At 42.7% G+C, this 24,677-nt stretch overlaps 1 protein-coding gene across 1 annotated transcript in view; it reads right to left on the minus strand.

The window, feature by feature from the left end:
- Window positions 1–15,439, minus strand: part of OXTR (oxytocin receptor) — a 32,707-nt gene extending 17,268 nt beyond the window's left edge. Inside the window, exon 1 of the mRNA XM_072420469.1 lies at window positions 11,477–15,439. Coding sequence (XP_072276570.1) covers window positions 11,477–12,380 — 904 coding nt within the window. The 5' untranslated portion in view covers window positions 12,381–15,439. The remainder of the gene's footprint in view (window positions 1–11,476) is intronic.
- Between the last annotated feature and the right edge of the window lie 9,238 nt (window positions 15,440–24,677).

The raw sequence follows: 24,677 nt of genomic DNA on the forward strand, positions 1-24,677 counted from the left end.
GTTGCACACAAGCATCAATAATCTGCAATTAAGTAGGCCAAGGGACTATTTCAGACCCATGGTGAGCTGCAGTGTTCTGTCGCAGGATCAAACACAGTCCCAACCTTTCCAGTTAAAGTATTGGGAAAGGTTGGGTAGCATTTTCTGTACATGGCTGCAGTTGCAGTAGATTGTGGTATGGTTCTAAAAAAGCAAAAGTGACTATGTTGCCTCGAGAAAGTAAGCAGCCTGTACTTTGGAGTGCTGATGACTTTGTCTTCTGTTCCCAAAAGCAACATGGCCACACAGCCCGCTTGGAGATTTACACCCCAGCAGTGTGCAGATGTGGTTACTTGCAGTGTGTTTTGCACAGGAGGACAGCATTAGTTTGTTGTGCACCCTGGAGCTGCCAACCATGTGGTTTCACATCATGAGTATCTAAGTGTCCTAACTGATTGGATTCAATGCAATAATGACCAACCTGATCATGGATTCCTAAAAGAGGAACTTTAGCTCGGCTTTAACACAAAAAACATCTGATGATTTGTTCACTTTAAGAGTGACGTGAATGTTTTTCATTATTCAATAAGACATTGATCAACAATCATGAAATCCAAGAAAGGGACAGTTATGAATAACAGGGGGGCAGCTGTTAGTTATGATTTACAATGAAACTAAGAATCCTCATTAAAGTAAATGTCAGGATCTTTATATTTCCTGTATTTAGACTTTCACATCAGGTTTTCCAGATTCATTGTGTAAAATTCCAGCTGCCGGAGCCCCCGGGTGTCTGGTAAATGAGATGTTACAAACCTGCGTTTTGTGCCAATAATACACTCAGTGAAAAATCCGTTTGCAACTGCCGCAGAACAGCTACAGCGCCTTATTACCCGCCACAGCGGCTGCCCTCTAATCGTGCTGAACTTCCCTCCATTACAATCCACTTCCGATCAGCAGCGATCCTTAACGGGCGCCCAGATTTATTGGAGGCGTCAGGGCCAAGGCTGGCACCAAAATCCGGACGCACGCAGTGATTTTCAGGGCCGAGCGGAAGGTTAATAGCCTGGCTGAGAAAGTGATTGGGGCAGGGAGAAGCTGCAGAATCCTACAAAGTTAACACTTGCAGCAATTTAGATACGGCAACTTTCCTACTAAGAGAGAGCCAAGCATTACCCTTCTCATTGTTTTACAGTGTGGAGACTCCACTACACTTTTTCTGAAAGCAAAAATTGAATCTGGGCGAAAAGGGGCAGATTCCAACAAAAATTTGTAATATACCCAAAACTTCCTCCCCCCACAAACTTATCTTTAACCGACCTCTGAATGTCTCCCCTTTGGGTATTTATATAAAACTTTTTGTTTTTAGTTTTGCATAGAGGTGAAACTCCTGCCAGGTTATTTTTTGCTGTCCGTTGGGGAAATTTCCCTTTGCTTCCCAAAAAGTTAGACAGAATCTCCCAAAATGAGGTTAATTCCAGACTTAGACAGATGCCCCCAGCACTGGGATCCCTATAGGAAGATTTCTCCTCACCAGTTTTTTGAACAGCTCCAAAGTTTTGAATTTCCCCTCTCTGTTCTAGTGACAACACTAACCAGTCCAATGAGAGGGGTATATCTCCCCAATGGGGGCACATACAACAATTAAATCCTCCCCAGGGTTCTGCCCCCCTTACCCCTTTCTTTTTGTATATTTAACCACTCGCAGAGCATTAGGATCCAACGCCCCACAACCACTGCAGAACAGCGAGTCGTTCTGTTTATTCTGTAGCCATAATGTCTCCCGATCAGTTAATACCCTAAAATACAAAGAGACGGTGCAGAATGATAATCTGTTATTGAAATGTGTAACTCACAGCTGCTTGGAAGCCGAATTCCCTCCAGATGTGTTCTGGTGTTCACAGTCTGTAGGAGGAATCAAGAAAATTTACAGCTGTGGACAACCCTCCCCCCCACCCAACAGCCCTCAATGGTCATTTTCTGGAAGTGAAATCCATTAAATGCTAAACTAACAATTATTTATCACAATCTGGTATTTGTTAATTGCAAAGGTAACTGCAAAATATTTCTGGAGATTAATGAATATCGCGTACGAAAATGAACACCCACTATAAGAACTGTCAGGCTAATTTTACACGAGGCAGCTATGGACCGGCAGCTGCTCCCAAAACCCTTGTGATTCATTATTTCATTCATTTACATTTATTAGCAATTTATTTTTACTGATTATTTTACTATTGAAATACCTTTGCTATTTCTTTATATTTTTTTTTTCGTGATTTTTAGCTCAGATTAGGATCTCTAGCAACAATTGCTCTGGGTTCATAATAGACTTACCTACAAATCACAAATCTGTTGTATCGTAGACCTTGGATTCCAGAGATGAACTTGCTGGCTACAATGTAAATTGCTGTGATCTGGAGAAGAGATTTTTTGCTGCTAAAAAAAAAAAATGTGACATGGCCAATAAACTGGATGAAAGGAAAGAATAGATCATCCTCACATACAATATTTTTATAGATTTATCCCCTGGTGCACAGGGTGGGATATGTGGCTGCCCAGCACCAGGTATGAAAAAACGGGATTGTGGGGAAAAAGATCGGGAGTGGCACCATGAAAGCTTTATCCTCCTGCAGGCTGGATGTGACGTGTGCCTACTTCCTACAATGGTGACAACAACAACAAAAAGCCATATAGAACAATTATTATGGCCTGAAAACACTGGGCCTGTCTTACTAAAGCTGTTCAAGACTGGATAAGATAGGCTACCCAGGTTCTCTTATGACAGTCTATCCCCTCTTGGAGAGCTTTAATAAATCAAGACCATTGTTTACGATAAATCATCTGATTTTTCATGCTGCACGCTTGCGAATATATATTAGCTCCTATAGAGATCACAGTACCCCCCAACAATGCCCCCCTTTTCATGAAATCCTTCCTCCAATCTTCACTTAGTCTTATACAGTTGTGCCAGCTCCTCTTCATGCCTGAAATAGCTTACTCAGATTTCACTGCACATTTTGAACTTCTCATAGTGTGCATTAGAAACTGCAGCAAGTTAGATAGAGCCTGCCTCATTTCCTGGTTGGAGGATATCCAGCATCATGGAGCCCTTCCCTCCCCACCTTGACTGTCCTTTGCCCCGCCCCTTTTAATTTTCAGATTCGGAGGAATCATGGAGGACCAGCATCGTATGTAAGCATTACCAGAGGTTTCTGTTTTCAGGAAGCCAAGTGCAGCACTCTGTTGGCCCCTCCCACTATCCATACTGCCCCTATGGCAAAGGCCAAGCAATGATGCTAATGACAACATAAAAAGTTTAGGGGGAAAGGTGGGTAAAAAAGGCAAATATACTCAGATTAGATGTCAGCTTTAAACAAGCAGTGTAGGGCCTTCATATCTCATAGACCTCCAAGAATGGAGTCTGGTTTAGCAAATTTTCCCTCAATCGTCCTCTGTGCTGCGAGAGGAATGCCCAGTATTTACGGAATGCGATCTTAATTCATATCTGCATCATATCATCACACTGCTAATGTATAAACAACAATCGCTCCACCGACAGAAGAACGTAAAATTCTGATTTTTGCTCAGAACATGATGGCCCAGCTGTTACACAAGGTCACCACTGAAGAGTTTCAACATAAAGCGACACATCGTAAAAATGGAATTTCTAAAAATTCTTAAGATAGCTTTTCTGTTTGGGATAAAAACATTTTTCCATTTGTCAGCAAGGAAGCTTGGACATGCAGAGATTCACTAAAAATACAACGTTCTTGTCAAGATTTTTCGAGGAATAATACATTTTTTGGGTATGGGGCTATTCGACCAGCAGCATCCAATCAGAAAGTGTTGGGGGCTTTGGGATAAAAGTGGAATGCACTACAAGCAAGGGTCACCTATGCAGTTTGCCCCCCCCAAAGGACAAAATGATGCCATAATTATAAACTAGTAGGAAATCATTACACTTGCTTGTCATGCTACCCCCCATACTGCAGGGGGCAAAAATTTTCCCTTCCAAATCTGACGCCTGTAAGAAGTAATGGCAATTTCTCCAAGGAATTTATTCACTCAGCATTTACCCCTTAGGTCAGCCTTGTCCAGGAACCACGGGTAGAAAATGGGGTAGGATAATGACAAATAATAATTGTTTTTCCGGCTTTTTTATTTATTGCAGCATTTTTGCACAGGGGAGGAGGGGGGGGGGGGAGCATAGTAAATAAGGGCACCTTGCATCTTTAGGGGCACCGCACTTGGTTCAAAAAAAAAAAAAGAAATTCTGTTTCTGGTCCACTGCTGAGAGATTCAAATTCTGGCTTCCCCTTTTCACATTCCCAAAACTTTAGAGGGCACTGTACTGACATAATGGTACAGTGGTACTTTCTACAGGTAAGGAAATAATGAATGATTATTAGGCAGGTTTAATCAGGTATCTGAGGTTGAAAAGGAACCTTCTTCTTTTGCAGGCTGTGCCTTTTGGCATAAATGAAGGATTCTTAAAGGATATGATATGCTACAATATATCTATTACTAACATTATTACAGCAGTTTTTTCAGAATCCCTTCACATTTTTTTCTTATTGGTCCTACCAGATTAGATATTTTTCCATTTCCTCAGCAAGGTGACAACGCTAATCATTCTGCATTGAAATCACACGTCAGCGTTGTCACCCTGTGGATAGGATAGCCCTAAATGGAAATGTAGATCTAAATGGATTTTAAATATAGGGCACCATTTTTGGAAACCATATAAATAAAAGGTGATTATTATCCTGGCTGTGTCTGCCCAGGGACCAGCATGCCGGTCAGAAAGCTGAATATAGGTGTGAAAATCCAGCCCGGTCCTTGTGCAATGGGCATCCTTCCCACTGTAAGAGGTAAATATAAATGAAAAGTGTGATTTGTAGTTCCATATATAGGAAGCTATGCCCAGCTCATCTGAAAAACACGGTGACGGCATTGCTGGGCCAGTTTTGTTTTCACATCAGGTTCTGAGGTTTAGCTTCCATTTATGTCATATTTATACAGTATGTCAGCCTAGACAAAGAGACGATAAAGTTTGTTTAAACACTCATCGGTTCCCATGCCAGCTTTTAGCAACCAAACGAGCGGGCCGCAACAAGATCTATATTTAATTTTTTTGGTGGACAGAACTGTCAGGATTTGCCATGTTGGTTGCTATAGGTTACAGGAGGCCAATTTTTTTAAAAAAATCTAATTTATATTGTAGTATTTAAATAAATAATTTAGTGAAAAAATGCTAAATTTTACTTCAGAATGGAATGGGTAGCATTATTGTTTAGATTTAACATTAACATTTAGTTCAGAACATCCAACCAGACATTTGTGTTTTTTAGACTTAATTTATTTCAGTTTAGTACACAATGTTTAGCCGTCGTTCTGCGTACATTATTAGCCTGCTCCCAGTACCTAATGTAAATATTGTGCTGTTGTCAGGGTAAATAGTAGTCTGAAATTCTATTGGCTGATGGTTGTCAGGGGGTGAGACCACTAGCCTATGAGAACACTGACTGATATTCACCTAGACAACAAGCTTAAGGTGAAATTTTTACATTAGTTACAAGCAGGTGGGAGCTTGCTGACAATGTACACAGAGCGGCAGCTGCATGCTGTGTGTATTTAGGGGTCCAATAGTTGTTTACCTTGACAACAATGGTCCAAATCCAGATTTTCAAAGTCCAAATTTTTGCATCAGTTCCTCCACATATAGCTCACTGAACCCATGCAAACATTAGTGCCCAAGCATCCTGTGATAACTAATCTGATCTTGATACCCATGCCAGTAAGGCAACGCTATGGACTGGATCCCTATTGGGTAATGGAAGCCATGCGACATCTATTAGATGGAAGGTCAATCGGCCACAGCTACCATTGGAGGAACCCTGGGGTTCCATGGACTAGGGAAAGGTTGCCATATACTAAAAATGGGACTATGCATGGTTTTTACACAAAACCCCTTGTACTCCACCTATACCCTTCAGTGGTTCACCTTCATTGGCCCCCAGTGATCATTAATCTCCACAAACCATGGCATTGCCCTCTGGTCCACTCAGTAATAATGGCGTTTATTCCTAATTAGTTATGTGAAGACAAGAGGGCACTAAAATGGAAGCAGAGACGTTGTTGATTCAAGGCACCTAAAGAGTGCGGAGATGCTAGAAAACACGATGGTAAATCCTTTAAAAAATTATCATTCCAATTGATGATGAAGATAAATAGGTTCAATTGACAAGAATTTAACACCCCTTTTGCCCCAGTTCCTTGAAAGGGTTAAACTGAGGCTTTATCCCCACATGTACGACTCTGATATTGCTACTACTGGGGTCCTTCTGCTGATTTTAGGGGCATCAAAATGAACCTACTTCATACTACTAAAATGAAAAGTCCACTTGCTCTGCTTGGGCCTCCCAGCACTCCAAATCACCCAGTGAGGGGAAAAACCTACCTGTAAAGGGGAAAAATAGTCATACTTACCTTACCCCCCTGTTCCACATTGCTGGGTGTGACATCACCATCCCCCCAGAGTCCTGTGCAGTGCAGTGCAGGTTAAATTCCCCTGAAGGACGCACTACTCTACTGCAGGAGCATGACTCTACCTGGAAGGACGCTGGAGCACTGGGAAGTTAATGTGAATATAATTCTAACGTTATCTTTTACAGGTGCGTTGTTTTACCTCCATATGGTCGGTGATTTTTGGGAGGGGGAGGGGCCTGGCCAGCAATAATAGATCCCACATTTTATGGGAAGCCTAGACTGGTTCTCTTGAAGCAGCTGTTGATTTGTAGTTTCCAGCCCTACAGCAAACTCTCTGCCCTTCTGATTGCGGCCTTGGACCCAGCTATGACGGAGCTATGACTGGGACCGGTCTAATCCGGAGTTCCTGACGCTCCTCAGACATTTTTAGATTGTAGGTGGAAAATAAATTCCCCAGCGGAAACTGACACAGTGAAATCTTAGACACTCCATGAAGTTGGTGTCCCATCAAGGAATTAAACCCAGGACTGCAGCGCTGCAAGGCCACATGAATAAAACATATCATATACTGCTGAGAAAGAGGGGTAGGCTGTGTGTTAATAACCACAGAGAGTCTTGTGACTCCTCTGGGTAGATGCCTCCATCATAAGCCTGATTTTATGTAAAAGGTGAGCACAATGGTTGTTTCATGTGTGCAGCATTGCCCAAGAAATCACATACTTGTTCAGGCATCATTCAAGGTCATAATCTACTTCCTGGACTGAGAATCTGAGACACAATCATGCAAATCCTGGTATCTGTGCAGGTCACAAACATGTGACCCAGATCAGCCTCTGCTGCAGCCTCTCATCTTGTTACGTTATTGCGGTGTGATCACTGGGGGAGAGGAGACTAAGGAAATGCTTCCTCCTGCCTGCAGCAGCGTAATGACATCATCTCAGCCTAGGCAAGGATTGCTTAATGGTGAAGATTAATGTCAGCCCCATGGTGGAGTCTCCCCACCCCGCAGTCACATTCTGCAGCCCCCTCGCAGCTTTGTTTATGGAAAGTTTACATTGTGCTGACTGAAATGAATGTCACTGTAATAAAATGTATGATATAGATTGTTATATGAGATTCCAGGAACACAGACAGAAACGAGTGACGGCTAGAGCAATAAGGGGTCAACAACATTATGACACAATGCAGCACTGACCCAATGAATGGCAAAAGCTTGTGTGTGCTAAAAAGTGCAACCGCAATGATGGGACAATCAGCACTGGGTGAATCTTTACTTTAAAGTGTAACCCCATTCACACATTTGGGCAGAGACTTATGGATGTAAATGATGTGTTCCAGATGTACGATATTGCAGTTTAAAACCCCACAGTCTAAATTCTGGTATCATTCCAAGTAGGTCAGGAAAGGTCCAAACATGGGTCATTAGGAGAACCTCGGGACCTACAATGGTGGCCAAAAACATTAGAACCACCCAGCCCAATATTGCATAGGTCCCCCATGTCACCCATCAAAGTATGGACTCCACAAGACCTCTGAAGGTGATATTTTGCACCAAGATGGCACCAACACAAGTTTATTACGGGTCAGCAGGAACATCTCAAGACATGCAAACCCCAGTCTAATGTTGAATAGTTCCCCCATGTGACTGGCTGAGCAATGGACTCCACAAGACCTTTGAATTTGCCCTGTAGTATGCGGCACCGAGACGATAGCAGCAGATCATAATGGGTCAACAGGAACATCTCAAGACATGCAACCCCTGCCTAATTTTAGATAGGTCCCCGATGTGACCTGTTGAAGAATGGACTTCACAGGACTTTAGAAGTTGCCCTATGGTATGTGGCACCAAGATGTTAGCAGCAGATCGACACAGGATCGCGGAACATACACCGGTCACCCAAAACATTCAACCCCCTCCTAAAATTAAGCAGGTCCCCCATGTAACCTATCAAGACATAGACTCTGCAAAACCTTTGAAGTTGCCCTGTGGTATCTGGCACCGAGATGTTAGTAAATGGGTCACCAGGGGGCCTGGGAGTGGGCAACCAACAGACTGAAGGACCTTTGTGTGTGTTCTCCTTCTTCTGAATGTTGAGTAGAGTTACATTTAGAGTTACATTTTTGGTATCTGTATTGGTTTGCTAGACATTTTTTTTAATTACAGATCTGAAGAATCTTCATGAAGAAGCCAACAAGATGATGAAGAGTTTAAACACCAAAATGGCCAAGAACAGGACCAATTGGAACATTGTACAATATTCATAGATGGTGCTAGTGGTGTAGGTGCCGCTTCCCAGAACAGCAAGACACCCCCCATAAAATGAGCAGGCATCACTGCCCACACAGAGAGGTACCCATAAGTAAAGGGCTGGGAGGAGCCTGCAAAGAGCACCGCTAGCATTTTTTGCCAGTCTCTCGCAGTTTGCAACAACCTACGACCCAGAAGCACCCCAAGGGTTTGCCTTAACGGCCCTGACTATAGTCATGTGACCACTACAAGATGCTTCCAGTGTACCCACCTCCATAGGGAACCATCTGTTTACTGATCAGTCACTTCAATTCAGTGCCACTTTATCCTTATTGTGGTGACTGTTGGCAAAGTGGCACCCAAAGGGTGACCAACAGGCCCCCCACATTTTAGTGGTTCAGCTCTGCACTCACTGACTTATAATATATGAAACAGGTATAGATACAGCAATATAAACTGCCTGCTGCCTAGGTCCTGGGCAAATATAAAGTGGGGGACCCAAATGCACAGCATTGCAGCTCCCTGTACCCTCCTTCCATTTTGTCAATTGGGGCCCCTGAAGAAGATGGGGGCCCTAGATTATTGCCCAGTGTGCTCCATCCTGATAAGGACAAGTTCCATTCAGACATCAAAGTGACCAATGCGATAACAGGGGATCAGCTGCTCACTTCACATGTCACAGAAACATATCACTGTTTGTTCCAAAAACATGGAAGCGTGCCACCTGGAAGGTGGAGCAGAGCACACGCATGTAGTATCTACACACAAACAGCTGGCTGCTGGCAAAAAATATAGACAGCCCCCCCCCCTTTCCCCACAGGATTCCATAACAGCAGAGCCGTCATCCATATGGAAACAATAAAACTTCAAATCAATGACACTTGGTTTTCTAAAACACTACTGATCATAAAATGTGTCATGTTCATTTTTTAACCTACAATCCTCATTTCACCTTTTTATTCCCCTCTTGTTGCATCAATGCTGCTGATCTCTTGCAGCCCTTTCTGTGTGCATAGTGATGTCTGTTTGGCAATTGTGAGGGTGGGTTTCCAACAATGGACCATGCCCATGCCAAGGATGCTATATTAGTCCCCTGTGACTGGGTGACAACCCAGGAGTAAAACTGGCAAGACAGAAAGTTGTCACCTTATAACAGGGAGTGGCTAAACCAGGAACATTATGGTGGAATCACCAGGGAATATTTTAAATGAATCAGCAGATTTAAAAATATAGAAAATGAAAATGAAAATGTTATTGTGATATGTAGTTTTTGTGGGTTTTTAGTAATTGATATACAATTGATATTCTTAGTGTAACCCGGCCTAACACCTGAACTATAAGTTAAAATATCCCAGGACTGCACCCCCCACGCATAGCGACGCATTGTCAGCGCTGCTCAGTGATAATCGAACCATTTCAAATCCTACATAGGGTGCAGCCAGCGGAACGCAACACCAACTCAGGTAATTTCACCAGGAGCTTATGTATAAAACAGATGATAAATTGTACAATTATTATAGAATAGGCAACCCAGATCTCCCTGACCATTGGAGAACTACAAGTCCCAGCAAGTTTTCTCACATGTAAAATGCCCACGGGTCCCTGGTTAATCCTTCACTGCTCAGGCACTTAGGTTTAGTTATAATTCCCAATGGGATTTTACAAATGCAAAGTACAACGCCACTGCACATGGAGTGCCAATGAGTTTGTTACCAACCGATTGGTAAGACTACTGCTTACTCACAAAGGGGTGTATTTATAAATGATTTCACTCAAGATTCATCCAACTTTTACCAAAAACATAAACATTTTTTTTTTCATTGGATTTAAATTTGAAAAAATGTGTGAATTTACTTTTTTACTCTTTATATATTTTTCTACTTTAAATTATTATGAAAAATGGGTGAATTGGGGTTAAGCATTGGATGAAAACATTTATAAATAGACTCACCGATTGCAAATAATTTTTATCGTACAGTTACAAGGAAATGATTTGAAGTGCGTAGCCTGCACACTGCAGCACAATTCCATGGAAATGCAGGTAAATGATATTGTAATGTGTGCCTGGAGCAAAAGCCACCTGAGACCTGTTATAAATACCCCTGGCCAACAAATACCTCCATACACATCACATTAAGACTAATTCATAATCCACCCTGAAATAGCAGATTGCACAGATTGCTTCTTAGAATATACAGCCTGGAGTCTCACTGCTCCTGCTGCATTCTTTCTGGTATACAAAAAAGTTACATCTCCAGCAAAGAGCAACTACATGACAGCCACAGTAAGTGGACCAAACTGGGTACCCATCTGCGGAGATCTCACCCAGCAAGAAGCCAGCTGGAGATTCCACCATGGGCCCTCCAGCATCCGCAAAGAAGCTTTTGGGTTGACTGATTTTCTGCAGAATGGTAAGGGATGGGTGGGTCGGTTGCAATTTTTTGCCATAACTTTTTTCTATGGAATCTGACAAATCCATGATGCAGAACCAAGATCCGTAGGCACCCAAGGCAAAGAGAGTGACCCCTACCAGACATAGGTTGTAGGTCTTTCCCTTTTTGAACCCCTTGTCCTGAAGCACTCAAGGCAATCCCCTTTTTTGTCCACCCCATGGCCCAGCTCTTGGCCCTATCAAGGTGAAAAATTGGCAATCGGTAAAAGTACCCAGTTGACCAATGACTGTCTACCAGTTTTGATGGAGAGATTTACCTATAAATGCTGTGGACTACACAATAAGATGGTGGAGCAGCCATCCCTTACCTTCTTTGGGTGCATCGGGGTCCCAGACCGACCACATCTGGACGTAGAAGAAAGGGGTCCAGCATATGATATAAGCCAGCACTATGATGAAGGTCATTTTCACTGTCCGAATTTTGGCCTTGGAGATAAGTCGGACACTGCTGACCCGGGACAAGGTGGCTCTTTTGTTGCTGCTCAGCCTCAGGTTGCTCTCGCAGACGGTTTTCAGGCGAATGTTCTGCCATATCTTGAAGCTAATGAGCCCATAACAGACACTGAGGATCAGGACGGGGATGATGTATACAGATAAAGTGATCCAGGTGATATAAGCCTTGGGCCCCCAGGGTAGGATAAAGTGGGACAGGCAGTCATAAACCCCATTGCCCACCTCAGTGAGGGAGAAGATGTTGATCTGAGGGATGCTGAAGAGAAAGCTGACGATCCAGGTAATCAGAACATAGACACAGTCTGACCTCCTGTGCAGGGACCTCAGGGGCTGGCAGATGGCCAGGCACCTGTCCAAGGACATCAGCAGGAGCATGTAGGTGGAAGCAAACATTCCCACCACCTGCAGATATTTTACCAACCTGCACATGATATCCGGGGCATAGAATCTGAAGGTGATGTCCCAGATGAGCTGAGGAAGAACCTGGAAGATGGCCACCACCAGATCCGCAATGCTCAGGTGTTTCATAAAAAAGTACATGCGGGAATGTTTGTGCCTGTTGATATGAATTGCTATCAGGACGCAAATATTCCCTGCCAAAGCCAAAAACAGGATAATTGCCAGCACTGCCACCTCCACCTTGGCCACCTCCTCGTTCCTCTTCAGAGGGTCCCTGGTGATGTTCATACTCTGGTTCCTGCTGTCCAAGCTGTAGTTTCCCCAGGAGTTATTCAAAAAGTCACTGCCTAAGCTCTCCATGGTCAAGCTGTCAGGGTCACTAACACCTTATACCATACCTGTGTGTATGCCCATGAAGTTCCTGGTGCCCAAAGCTGATGGGAACTTTGGAAGCTCCAAGGAACTTTAAGACCCCAATTCTAAAACATCAACAAGTATCTGATCTCTCTTGCTGGAGATAATAAAAAAATGCATGCATCCACTGACTCAAGGTCCTCAGTCCAGAATATTCAATAATCCCCATCCATGTCCACCAAATAGTTTCTCTTGCAGCTCAGCTCTTGTATCTTCTGTGCAGAGAAGTGCAATGCTCCAGCCTGTACAATGATGCATAGGATAAACTCCAAGTTTCAGAGTGCTTGTAATATGAGAGGGGAGGAAAATCCACCAGGAGTCCCCAGCCTCAGTTTGATTAGACATTCCTCATTCCTATGGCAGAACTGTGCAGCCCCCATTCATGTCCAAGAGTGCAACACCAAGAGCTTGCTATAGAAGAAGCACTCCGACTCGCAGACCGGCAGAGAGTGAGGAGGAGACAGTCCCAGCAGTGCTCACCACTCATGACAAGTCACATTCAGATTAATGAATAAAACTGCCAAAGGGGGGTTGAAGAGCCTGCGTGCAGTTCTGCAAGTCGGCCGCTAGATGTCGCCGCCGTACGCGCATGTGTCTGCAGCTGGCTGGACAGTGCTTGGTGCTGATGCTGCGCAGATTCTTCTTATTTCATCTGATTCGCTGTTGCTGAGAGGAATGAGAAAGTGTTAAGAACAGCTTTCCCCAACCTTTTTACTATAGGGAACTCCTAAAAAAAAAACTTTCAGGTCTTAGGGAACCCCTGCTATAAATAATATATCCACAGCTCATAGTACATTAGCATGTTGGTCAGTGGGAAAAATGTCTGCTGCATTGCAAGCCAGTGGGAAGTATCTCACTCTTACAGATAGCCAAAGAGATCATTGGTGTACGTTATTTTGACTTGTGAGGTCCAAATTGCTTAAGGAAACCCTAGCAACCTCTGGGGGGACCCTAGGGATCCATGGAACCTTGTTTGAGAAACACTGTGCTAGACGATGCAAGAATAGCTTAACCCCATCACAGGCAAAACTGTTGGCTGCCATGCCATGGCATTCCCAATTGTGAAAACAGAAATCTATGCTGGACTCACTGACCTGAAACAATTATGCAAATAAGAGCTTCTGACTTTTTTCTGACTTTCTGCATCCCAAAATGTGTTCTGGTTCAGCACTGAAACAACTGGATCAGCAACAGGTAGCTAAACAGGATTTTCAGAATGGTGAACCCTGTTTAATAAACAAGAGAAGCGGCTGAAGCCAGGAGTGTAGAGATTTATTTAATTTTCAGAATTATAGGAGTGCATATGAGCCATATCAGCACATGAGGACTTTGCAATGGAGCTTGGAATGAGCCATTTACCTTGAATGGTATATATTGTCTCAAAGGATTGTTAGCAGCCCCTGCAATTCCAAATTGCAGATTTACTTTAGACTCATGTCAGGCTATTATCTTTTTTCCATTCTCAACTAAAAGGGCATTTTTAGGAAAGGTAACATGTCTTATATAAATGTATTTTCTATCTTTATAGAGGAAGTGGAGGAACTCAGCAAGGGTTTTAGATTGAGAAATGTGATGTCAATCTGCAGAGATGGGTGAATCCCAGCATGAATATTCCCTGGTAGGGCTATCAATGATGTCATAATCTAAGCAGCTACAGCAGTATCAATGGTGGCAACACTGCAGCGATTTTATCAAAGGAAGGTCCAAGGTTTCTACCAGCCATATTATTATTATTATTATTATTATAGACAGGATCTTTATAGCGCCAACATATTACTCAGCACTGTACATTCAATAAGGGTTGCAAATAAAAGACAGATACAGTCAGTGACACAGACGGAGAGCACCCTGCCCCAAAGTGCTTACAATTTAGAAGATTAACAGGTATCAACAAAACTTTCCAGGGGATACTGAGAAAATTAGAATCGTATGGGCAGACTACATTACATATGAATATAGCTTGGCCATAGACAGTAAGCTATGATGACTCTTTAATTACTTAATAATTAATAAATGAAGCAAGCTATTATCTGATTGGCTGCTTCATACTACTTCTGCATTTTTCAAGTACAGATCTCTACAAAACACAAATCTGAGGCTCGTGCAATCAGGTGATAGGTGGAGGATTGCGTGACAGCACAGCGTCTCTTCCCCCGATTGAACAGAAGCCAAATATTCATTTATACAAGATGCTCTTCCAAGTGTTCGTGGCGAGTTATGAACAGTGCACGGGATGAGATGCTTCCCATATGGATCGGGGTGATGAGTCATCACATTCTAGGGGGAAGGAATTTTCGCACACCTGCAGGTTTCAGTGAGGTTCACCTTATGGTGACACACGGCTGGAATTCAGCATTTCAGATGTGGGATGTATGGAGTGCACAGTGCTGGGGAGCCAATTTATGCACCAGCTGCACAGACTCACAAAACAAAGCCAAGGCAATGCAGCCAAAACCAAGGATCAAGCCTAATATTTGGCCTTCATGGGAAACATGAAAACATTTTACCCCAAGAAGTGCTGTCATCAGGAGAAGGGGGGCAAGGAGTATTTGGGTAGTTTGTACCGAGACCCAATCAAAAGAGCTTGACTTTTGCAATGCTGGAACTTTTTAGACATGTGGAAGGGGGATCGAACTTTTACCTAGTATGGGACTGAGAAATTTCTGGTGATTGCCAATGCTTGTCCCTGCTCAGTGATTAGTTGAAAATTTCACATACATCACTTCATCAGTGAACCAGGAGGAACTTCCCATAATGGGACATCGTCATTGTTTATTTATTTGCTACATTGTAGCCATCTATTGGCAAATTCATCAAGTTCTATTCTGCTGTGGCTCTCCATATCAGACCAGTGCAGAAGATTAGAAAACCAAGAATGTGATTACAATGCACCATAGCAGTGCTATGGTGGATTATAGCAAGGGGGAAAAGTGGCGGTTCAGCAGCTTTTACTTCCTGCAGGGTAGTTACAGATGTGATTGTATTTCTACTAACAAATTAAAAAGTGATGGATTCATTGAAATGATGATTGGAGCCAGTGACATTCCGGCTCTATGCAGGGATCATGTATATGAATCACTGCAGGAGACCCTGACACTCACAGCACAGGTTGCAGTAGCAGACTATCCCACAGAGTAAAGTCTAATACAGCTGCCCCCTGCAAGGAAAAAAGGAAGAGTTAAAATTCATGTAAACCCATTGGAGCCAAATGTAATTGTAATTTGTAAATGCAACTTTAGAAGTCATTTTCAAAGTTTTGTGAATATGCAGCCTGTGACAAAACAAAATCTGGTGATCATGTCATAGAAGTTCTGGTTCTAAACCTTCTTTTATAGAGAAAAAACACTTTGTTTCATCTCCCAGCTGTGCACAGCCTGTTGCACAGAGATCCGATGGAGATCACAAGTGGCCACTTTAACGCACATTACACCAGTAAAGATTTCTGTTATCACCATTGGGAAACTCAAAGTAAGAAAAGCAATACAGAGGCAGCAAAGAGGCTGTGCAGATCAGAAATATTGAGATGCAACAAGGCATTAAATAAAAACAATATTTTATAAAAATTGGTTAAGGATATACAGCACTTCAGCAAATTAAATGGCATCTTGTTAGGGTTTACACCTATCTAGGTCCCAGCAAAATCCTAATAGAGATTCTTTGATATCCGCTTGGTCTTTTAGAAGCTCTGAGTCGTTTTGGGTGCATTTGGGGCCTCCACTGCATGATGTCAGTTAGACACAGGGCCCTGTGGTGATTCAAGTGGCTCATGAGCTACCAATAAAGCTACAGAGCTCTCTGGGCCATTATTGCCTTTCTGTGAACACACCATTTGTAAATGACATTGTGCACGCTCATGCTTTTTGCTGCCATAATTTGTCCGAATGTCATCCAGAGCATCTGACGTTCCACAGAGACCCCTAAATATACAATATAAAACCATGTACAAGGCTGGGAAGTCGCTCTCTCCACTAGTTAAATTATATGAATTGAATAATAATCTGAAAATACAATTTGCTGATGAAGCTTTGCGTGTGATGAGGTCAAGGCTTGTACTGAACTCTTTAGATGCAGCAGAGTGACCCTGGTAGTTTTATAAGGACATTAATAAATATAATGCAGGTAATTAAAATTTAGGAGAACACTACATTTAAAGTACACTGTTGTCACTAAATACCTGTGAGAAAGGAGAGCTGCAGGCATGGCATGGAACCCACTGATTAATTAAACAGTGCAAGACAGTGAACCTAACTGCAGCCAATTTTTTTCTTTTTGGTTTGGAATAGATTGGGGAGAGGTCTGGTCACATGCCAATTATTACCATCTGTGTTTCCATTTCCTCTCACTGCAATCTGAAATCGTTGAACAGTTTAAGAAGACAAGATACTCCAGAATTTGCCATGCAATTTACTTTCAAGTATTTGGCACTCTGAGCCCTGTTGAAGAGGGTACTTTATGGCCCTGAAAAATGTTGGCTTGTCCTGGATTTCTATGATGGAATAAATGCTGTCAGGAAACCATGGTTATTGACATTGTGTTTTTGTCCAAGTTTATATTGCTCTTTTTGTCCTTTTTTTGGTGACCACTGTCCCTGGAACTAAAAGCAACACCCAACTTCTGAGTTGTCCCCAGAGTAGACTGAAAATCTTTCAATCTGTATTTCTTTTCTGTTGTGTATAGAAAGTAACACTAGATCTTCCCAATGGGAGACAGATAGTAAGTGAAAAAGAAAACTTTGGATTTAGATATATTTTAGATATTATTTTGATGATATTTCTCAGTGTGCAGTTTACTTACTGTCTTCTGTAAGAAAGAGTTCCCAGGATGAGAGTCAATGTTCATAGCTTAAAGTTTATGTACCAGTATTAGAAAAGGAGCAAATTTCACTGTTCTAAGATCAACACCAATTATGAAAATTGCCATAATTGACACAGTGCTTATCCTAAATCTTTCTATAACAAACAGCTAAAATAGCAGGAGGTGAAAGCCACTGAATTAGATGTGAATAGACCTGGGCACACTGCCAGGATGAGGACAGACCCCAGGGCACAATGGGCACTGCTAAGATGAGCACAGACCCTGGGACATACCAGGCATTGCTAGGATGAGTACAAAATTCCAGGGCATACAGGGCAGAGCTAGAGTGGGTACAGACTCTGTAGCATACTGGGCACTGCTGGGAATTATAAGGATCACAGGACACACTGGGTAATTCTAGGATTTCTGCAGACCTTGAGGTACATAGGGCACTGCTAGGATGTGTACATACCAGGAATAGCTTGGATTAGTACAGATTCCAAGGCAAAATGGATGCTGCCAGGATGACTACAGGGCACACGGGGCAGGGCTAGGAATTATTCCGACCCCAGGTCAAACTGGACAGTGCTTGTATTTCTGAAGACCCTGGGGTACATAGAGCACTGCTAGGATATGTACAGACATCTGAGTTCATTAGGCACTCATTATATGTGTACAGATCCCAGGTCATATGGGCACAGCTAGGCTGAGTACGGACTCTGTAGCATACTGGGCACTCCAGGGAATTATATGGATTACAGGACACACTGGTAATGCTAGGATTTTTGTAGCCCTTGAGGTACATGGGGCACTGCTAGGATGTGTACACACCCTGGGAGATACCAGGCATAGCTTGGATAATTACAGACCCAAGGTCAAATTGGTCAGTGCTAGGATTTCCGCAGACCCTGGGTTACATTGGGCACTCCTAGGATGTGCAAAGACCCCGGGGCAAATCAGACACGCTGGGGACTGGTAAGATTTGTACAGATCCTAGGGTACATAGGGCCGCCTAAAGATGTGTACATACTTCAGGGCACATCAGACATTGACAGGATGTGTACAAACCCTGTGGCACACTTGGAACTACTAAAATTGTTACAGACTCTGGGGTAAACAGAACAGTGCTAGCATGTTTGCAGACCTTTGAGGTACACTGTGCACTGATAGGATGTGTACACAACCTGTGACACACTGAGCACTGCTGGGAATTATACAGACCCCACAGCAAACTGGGATTTGTTAGACCCCAAGGTACATAAGGCATTGCTAGGCTTTAGCTTTGCCCTGTGTATGCCAAAATTGTAAAAGCCTTGGAGCACATTGGACACCCTATACGGATAATGATGTGGCACCTGATTACAGATTTCACTCTGTACAAGCTCCGGGCATTGCACCAACACAGCAGACGTTTCACGTAGTGCACCCAACAGAAGCAAATAGCATATCCTAGCAACACAAATTATATCACAGTCACAGCATTATATTTTACCCCTTACGGTATAACATATCATTCTGCACATATATATATATATATATATATATATATATATATATCACTCGGCACTAATATAATATATCACAGCACCCAGCAGCAGTCCCTGAAATCAATGGAGTAAAGTTACCAAGGGAGTTCACTTAATGAGGGATTGTTCATCCACAGCTTGAACGATGATTGAATATTGTATGTGGGGTACTTGTGCTCCTTTCTCTCATTCCCTACACCTATTTTACTAGCTTTTCAGCTGACAGGTTAACTTTGAGGAGAACCTATTAAAATAAATAGTCAGGCAATGGGGTCTCTTTAAAACAAAACTGTCCTTATAAAGTTTACATTTTCTTTTGAACCCACCTGTAGTTTATAAATGAAAGGCACTCGATATTTGGAACATGTCATTGGGTTTACAATGGAACGCTATGTCCCGATGTGTGATTCTTGGAGTGACGTACCACTGGATAAGATGCCAAGTCTACTTCAACCTCCAGGTTCCACAGACACCCATAGAAGCTGGCACTCTTCCCAATATCATGTCACTTGGAGCTATGGGCACAGCCAGGTGAGGTAAGCATATCTACCCAATGGCATAACCCTTAAGTGCCATTTACATTTTTACTACAGGTGGGGTTACTTTACTTTAAATATAAATGATAAAACAAATTACTTTAAAATAAATGATAAAACAAGAAATAGAATACAATTCCCCCTTTCCATCTCCTCATCCAATTATGATTATCAGAACCCAAAAATGTCAGGATTTGGGGTTGGTCTGCCTGCTCTGTAACAGTTTCAAAAATGACAATATATTATTATTATTATTATTATTATTAATAATAATAAACAGGATTTATATAGCGCCAACATATTATGCAGCACTGTACATTAAGTAGGAGTTGCAAATGACAGACAGTGACACAGGTAGAGGAGAGGACCCTGCCCCATAGAGCTTACAATCTAGGAGGTGGGGGAAGTACCACACAATAGGAGGGGAGATATGTAGTGGTGGGAGGTAGTGAGGGTTTCAAAAGACAGAAGATGGCAAGTTTGAAAAAATGGGTTTTGAGTGCTCTTTTAAATGAGCAGAAAGTAGGAGGAAGCTTAATAGGATGAGGAAGAACCCTGAGTTGGGGCAGCTCTAGAAAAGTCTAAGAGCTGTGTGTGTGATGAGGTTATGAGTGAGGAAGTCATTAGTAGGTCATTGGAGGAGCGGAGAGGGAGGCTGAAAGAGTATTTTTTTTACCAGGTCTGAAAAGTAAGTGAGACATGAACTATGGAGGGATTTGAAAGCAAAGCACAGGAGCTTGAATTTGAATCTAAGGTGAAATGGAAGCCAATGAAGAGAACTACAAAGAGAGGCAGCGTAAGAAGAGGTGGGTATGATGGGATGAGAGATGATAAGAGTGTGTACAAGGAGTTTGGTGGACTCTGGGGATAGGTAGGGGTGGATTTTGGAGATGTTGCGTAGATGAAAGTGACAGGACCTGGAAATGTTCTGATGTTCTGGAAATAAATAAATCCTAATCTCTGTCTGCTTCCCATCTGCAAGAATCTGAGGAATCAGGCACTCCAAGTGCCCCTGACAGCTCATTTCACAATCAATGCTCCCTTGGCTGCAGCAACAATTATCACCCTGTTGCTCCTTTTTACAGAACAGTTGCTCATGCTGCCCTCCCGAAGTGCCCTGGAATGAGATGATATCATGCAGTCATCATGTTTTAGTAGTTGTGTTGGATCTGCTGAGCTGTGCAAGTCACTCATTGTAATCCAACTCCCACCCCCTGTAATAGTACTGCGGGCACTGAGGACTTCAGATTAATTGGTCGCAGCGGGTGTTTGTGAACTGTGAAATATGCAGCGTCTTCCAGTAAACTATTCACTAAAACTTTGTATAAACTTTGTCATTTCAAAAAGGTATTTTTGAGGTCATAAACCTGCAGCATGCATTAAAATAACCCCAGGTGATCCTGCCATGAAGGTCCTCCTGGTATGGGCTGACAAATGTGTTCCAATGCTCCTGCATTGTCACGTTGTCACATTCACCACTGTGAAAGATTACAAGCAGTCTAGTAGCATTGGATCAAGTAGACTGGAAGTAGCTAAAATAGGCTGCCAAAGCACTGAGATGGGAAAAGTATGAAATGATGCAAACATCTTTAGGCATAGATGCTAATGACATTGCCTGAGACACAGATGGCCACTAGAGGGAGCACTCAGAAATCTATGTATACAATACACAATCACGCAATGCACCCTATGGAGCAAATATAACTCTAAATAATGATTAATATCGTGGATATAATTTTGAAAATAATTACCCATAATGTTTCCTCGTTGAAAGCAAGCTGAAGTTCCCCATTAACACATCTATTCACAGTATCGCAGTGTTGCTCGTCCTCTGCATTGCAAGTGTAAAAAATTGCAAATAAAATGAGATTTTGCTTCATTGTAAAAGCTGAACAAATCAGTGCAAGTGAGGACACAGCGAAGGAAGAGTGAATCACTGGAAGCGCACAATAATGGAAGAAAATGACCACATTTAGCTCCCAAAGGAGAATATAAATTCCTCTGCGACCCGACCATGTCTGCCAGAGACTTAATTTAATTAGACTCCGCTCTAAGCAGAAATTAATGTGAATTATCCGTCTTTAGTATTAATAAACTCCATTCACATCAAACAGAAGAAAACGCTGTTACTATTTCAGCAAATCCTCTTCTGTTGACATCTATACAAAGAAATGCCAGGGGGACGTGGGGTGGCTTTTGTATATTTTCTCATGTAGGTGATGTGCTGGAACAATGAGATTGCAGTTATTAGAAGTTCATTGGATTTATTGTTACAGATCAGATCCATGATATATTATGAGCAGGGCCATCCTCAGGGAGCTCAACAGATCGGAATACCGGAAACTGACCCGCACATCTGTACTTACCTACTACTTACCTGGAGTCCAACAAAGCAGGAAAAAGGCACCTAGGGTTTAATGTACCCCCCCCCCCCCATTATTGTGTGCTGCTTCCCTACCTCATAGATTGTAAGCTTTTCAGGGCAAGGTCCTCTCTTCCTCATATGTCACAGTCTGTATCTGTCATTTGCAACCCCTATTTGTTGTACAGCACTACATAATATGTTGGCACTATATAAATACTCTTTAATAATAATAATGATAAGTGCAGCATACTCAGCAATGTGTCATTGTAACATTTCCATGTATTGATTTACCTCTCCCAGAGATCACAGTCCTACCCCTAACAATGCCTCCATTTGCTTATCCAACCAGAGGCGCTAGTTTTGTTCAGGCATCATCCAGGGTCGTCTTTTACTGTCTGGTCTGAGCTTGAATGCTTAAGTAGGGGTGGGGACAGAATCTCCAAGTAGTACACAGCCCATGTGGGCACTTTGGCCTTCCCCCCCTGGTGCTGAAGGGCCTTTGCACTGTTTACAGAAGTGTTGGTCTGGGAAAAAATGTCAGCAGTGGATTCCTTGGTATTAGATTGGGTGTTTGGGGACAATGGATATGGATTGGTTTGCTATGTCAAAGATACTTCCAGTAAATAGGTCCTTTAATAAACAAGACATCATTATGTATTTTGTCGTCCTCCATGGCATGGCCAACAAGCCCACAGCAAAGCATCAAAGTGCCCCTTGAAATGATCTTATAGCGTTGGAGGTAGTGATGTCATGAGACACAATATTAGATATTGGTGCAGAATGCGACATCCCTACAGAGGAGCCAGAATTTGGCAGGGATATCCCCAAACAGACAGCACACGGCCGAGAGTTAATCCCCTGACAGGCGACTGACACAGTGCAGGCGAAATATGCGGTCTGAAGGGGATTTTCACATCATTCACTTCAGGATTCTCTGTGTACAAGGATGCTGTGAAGATTTCCATGAAATATTCCTCTGGGATTCTCCGATAAACTGATAAATCAATCGCCAGCTGTGGTGGAACTACAATTCCCAGCATTACTTCCAGGCATCTTGAGGTTTGGTGGAGTTTGCAGCCAGGGATTGGTGAAATGGAGCATTTAATTTCCCCAAAATTTCAGCAAAAATCTAAAGATTTTAGCAATGATTCGCTGATCCAAAAAATGCTTTGGAGGCAATGAGGAAGAAAAAATGAAGGGGTTTATTAGCATTTTAGGGGCTCTATTTGGGGCTCTACGAGGTTCACCCATCCCTGATAATGTTTAGTGATGGGTGAATCTGCCCAGGTTGAATCTGTCTGAAGTCAGATGAACATTCTTGGTTGAGGTTGAACATCAACCAAAGTAAACATCATCTGTGTGCCCATTGTTAAGGTGCAAAGTGGGCAGTGTTTCCATTGGCTGCTGGATGTCAGAGGCTCAACCAGCCAATAGAAACGCTGCCTGTTGTGTACCTTAAGAACACCTAACAATAAGCAGCATAAGTTCAGGAAATGGCAAACAAACAGCTGCAGTTTGAGTTTCTTCATGCTCATCCATAGTAAACACTATTAGGTATATTTAACTGATGGAAAAGGTCTCAGGATATAAAGCCCCCCTCACACACAATGTCAAATCCAGAGAAAGCAAATACAGAATCTTTTAAAAAAATAGATCTGGAGTTCCTATACACAAAAGTTTATATCTAAAAACCATGGAGAATATCGATGTTCTTGTTGATTTCCTGCAGATTAGCATTAAACAATTCATCGGCCAATGGCCGCAGCCACCAGATTGGGATACATTCTTACCATCTGGGGTGACCCGGGCCAAACCTTAGACCTGGCAGAGCTCAGCACACACGGCACCCCCCCTCCAGCACACCGCTAGAATTTCACGTTTGGCATCACCTACGAATGAGCGGCCAAGCAATGCGCGTCTTTTTCCTAGAAATCCAACAACATAAATCAAGGTAAATCCATAAAATAAAACCCTGAAGATAAATAAAGCCTTCCCCTCAAATGCCCCAAAGAGGAGAATGTTCCATTTATTACTTTCAAAATAAATTTTTTTTTTTGGAAAATAGGACACAATTATTGCACGCAGCTGCTACAGATGTTTGTGCTACAACTGTGCATTCATTGCGCCTGAAGTTAATGCAATTCAATGCTGTGAAGGAACGCTTCAATGCTTTGAAAAACTGCTGAATTTCCAGACATGCAATGATCTCAACTGTTTGCAACACTGTGTGACAACGCTGCTCTTGCAAGGAGACAGCATGGGCAAGGCTGTCACTCTGACAGGAAGTACCCTTTCTGGCAGAATTACCAGTTAAGGTTGTACAGAGGAAGGTATCAAAAGGCCACACAAATTGGCAACAAATTTTTACAGGCACATTAAAAGTTGAAAATAAATTGCAAAGTGTGAGGCTAATGGAAGAAAGAGTGGGGAGGGAGGGGAGAGGATATTCACAGTGATTGAGGAAGAAAGGACAACTAATTTCGCTAAACTGGATTGTAATGTGACCAACACATTCCAGGATCCCCAAGAGATCCAATAAAACTCTTTTCAACTGACTTTATCAGCTCATACAAAAAAATTGTTATGGTTCATTTAAAGATTAAACTTTTTTTTAACCTTTTCATCTTTTTAATTATCTCAGTGCTCTGAAGCCACTTCCTGTCTGCATGCACTCGCTCCAGGGCTGCACATCATTGCAACCGGCTTCCTAATGGTGACAGCGGTGGATATGCCTGAGTAATGACCATTTGTAGACTTCACTAGGGGTTCATTTGGCAGGGTAAGGGGTGCATGTGGCAGGGTTAGAGGGGCATCTTGCAGGGTAAGGGGAGACCTAGGGGTACATGTGGTAGGGTTAGGTGGGCACTAGGGGTGCATGTGGTAGGGTTAGAGGTGCACTAATAGTGCATGTGGCAGGGTTAGGGGCACACTAGGGGAGCATGTGGTAGGGTTAGGGGTGCACTAGGGGAGCATGTGGTAGGGTTAGGGGTGCACTAGGGGAGCATGTGGTAGGGTTAGGGGT

The sequence above is a fragment of the Pyxicephalus adspersus genome, chromosome 8, assembly GCF_032062135.1.
Source record: "Pyxicephalus adspersus chromosome 8, UCB_Pads_2.0, whole genome shotgun sequence".
NCBI lineage: Eukaryota > Metazoa > Chordata > Amphibia > Anura > Pyxicephalidae > Pyxicephalus > Pyxicephalus adspersus.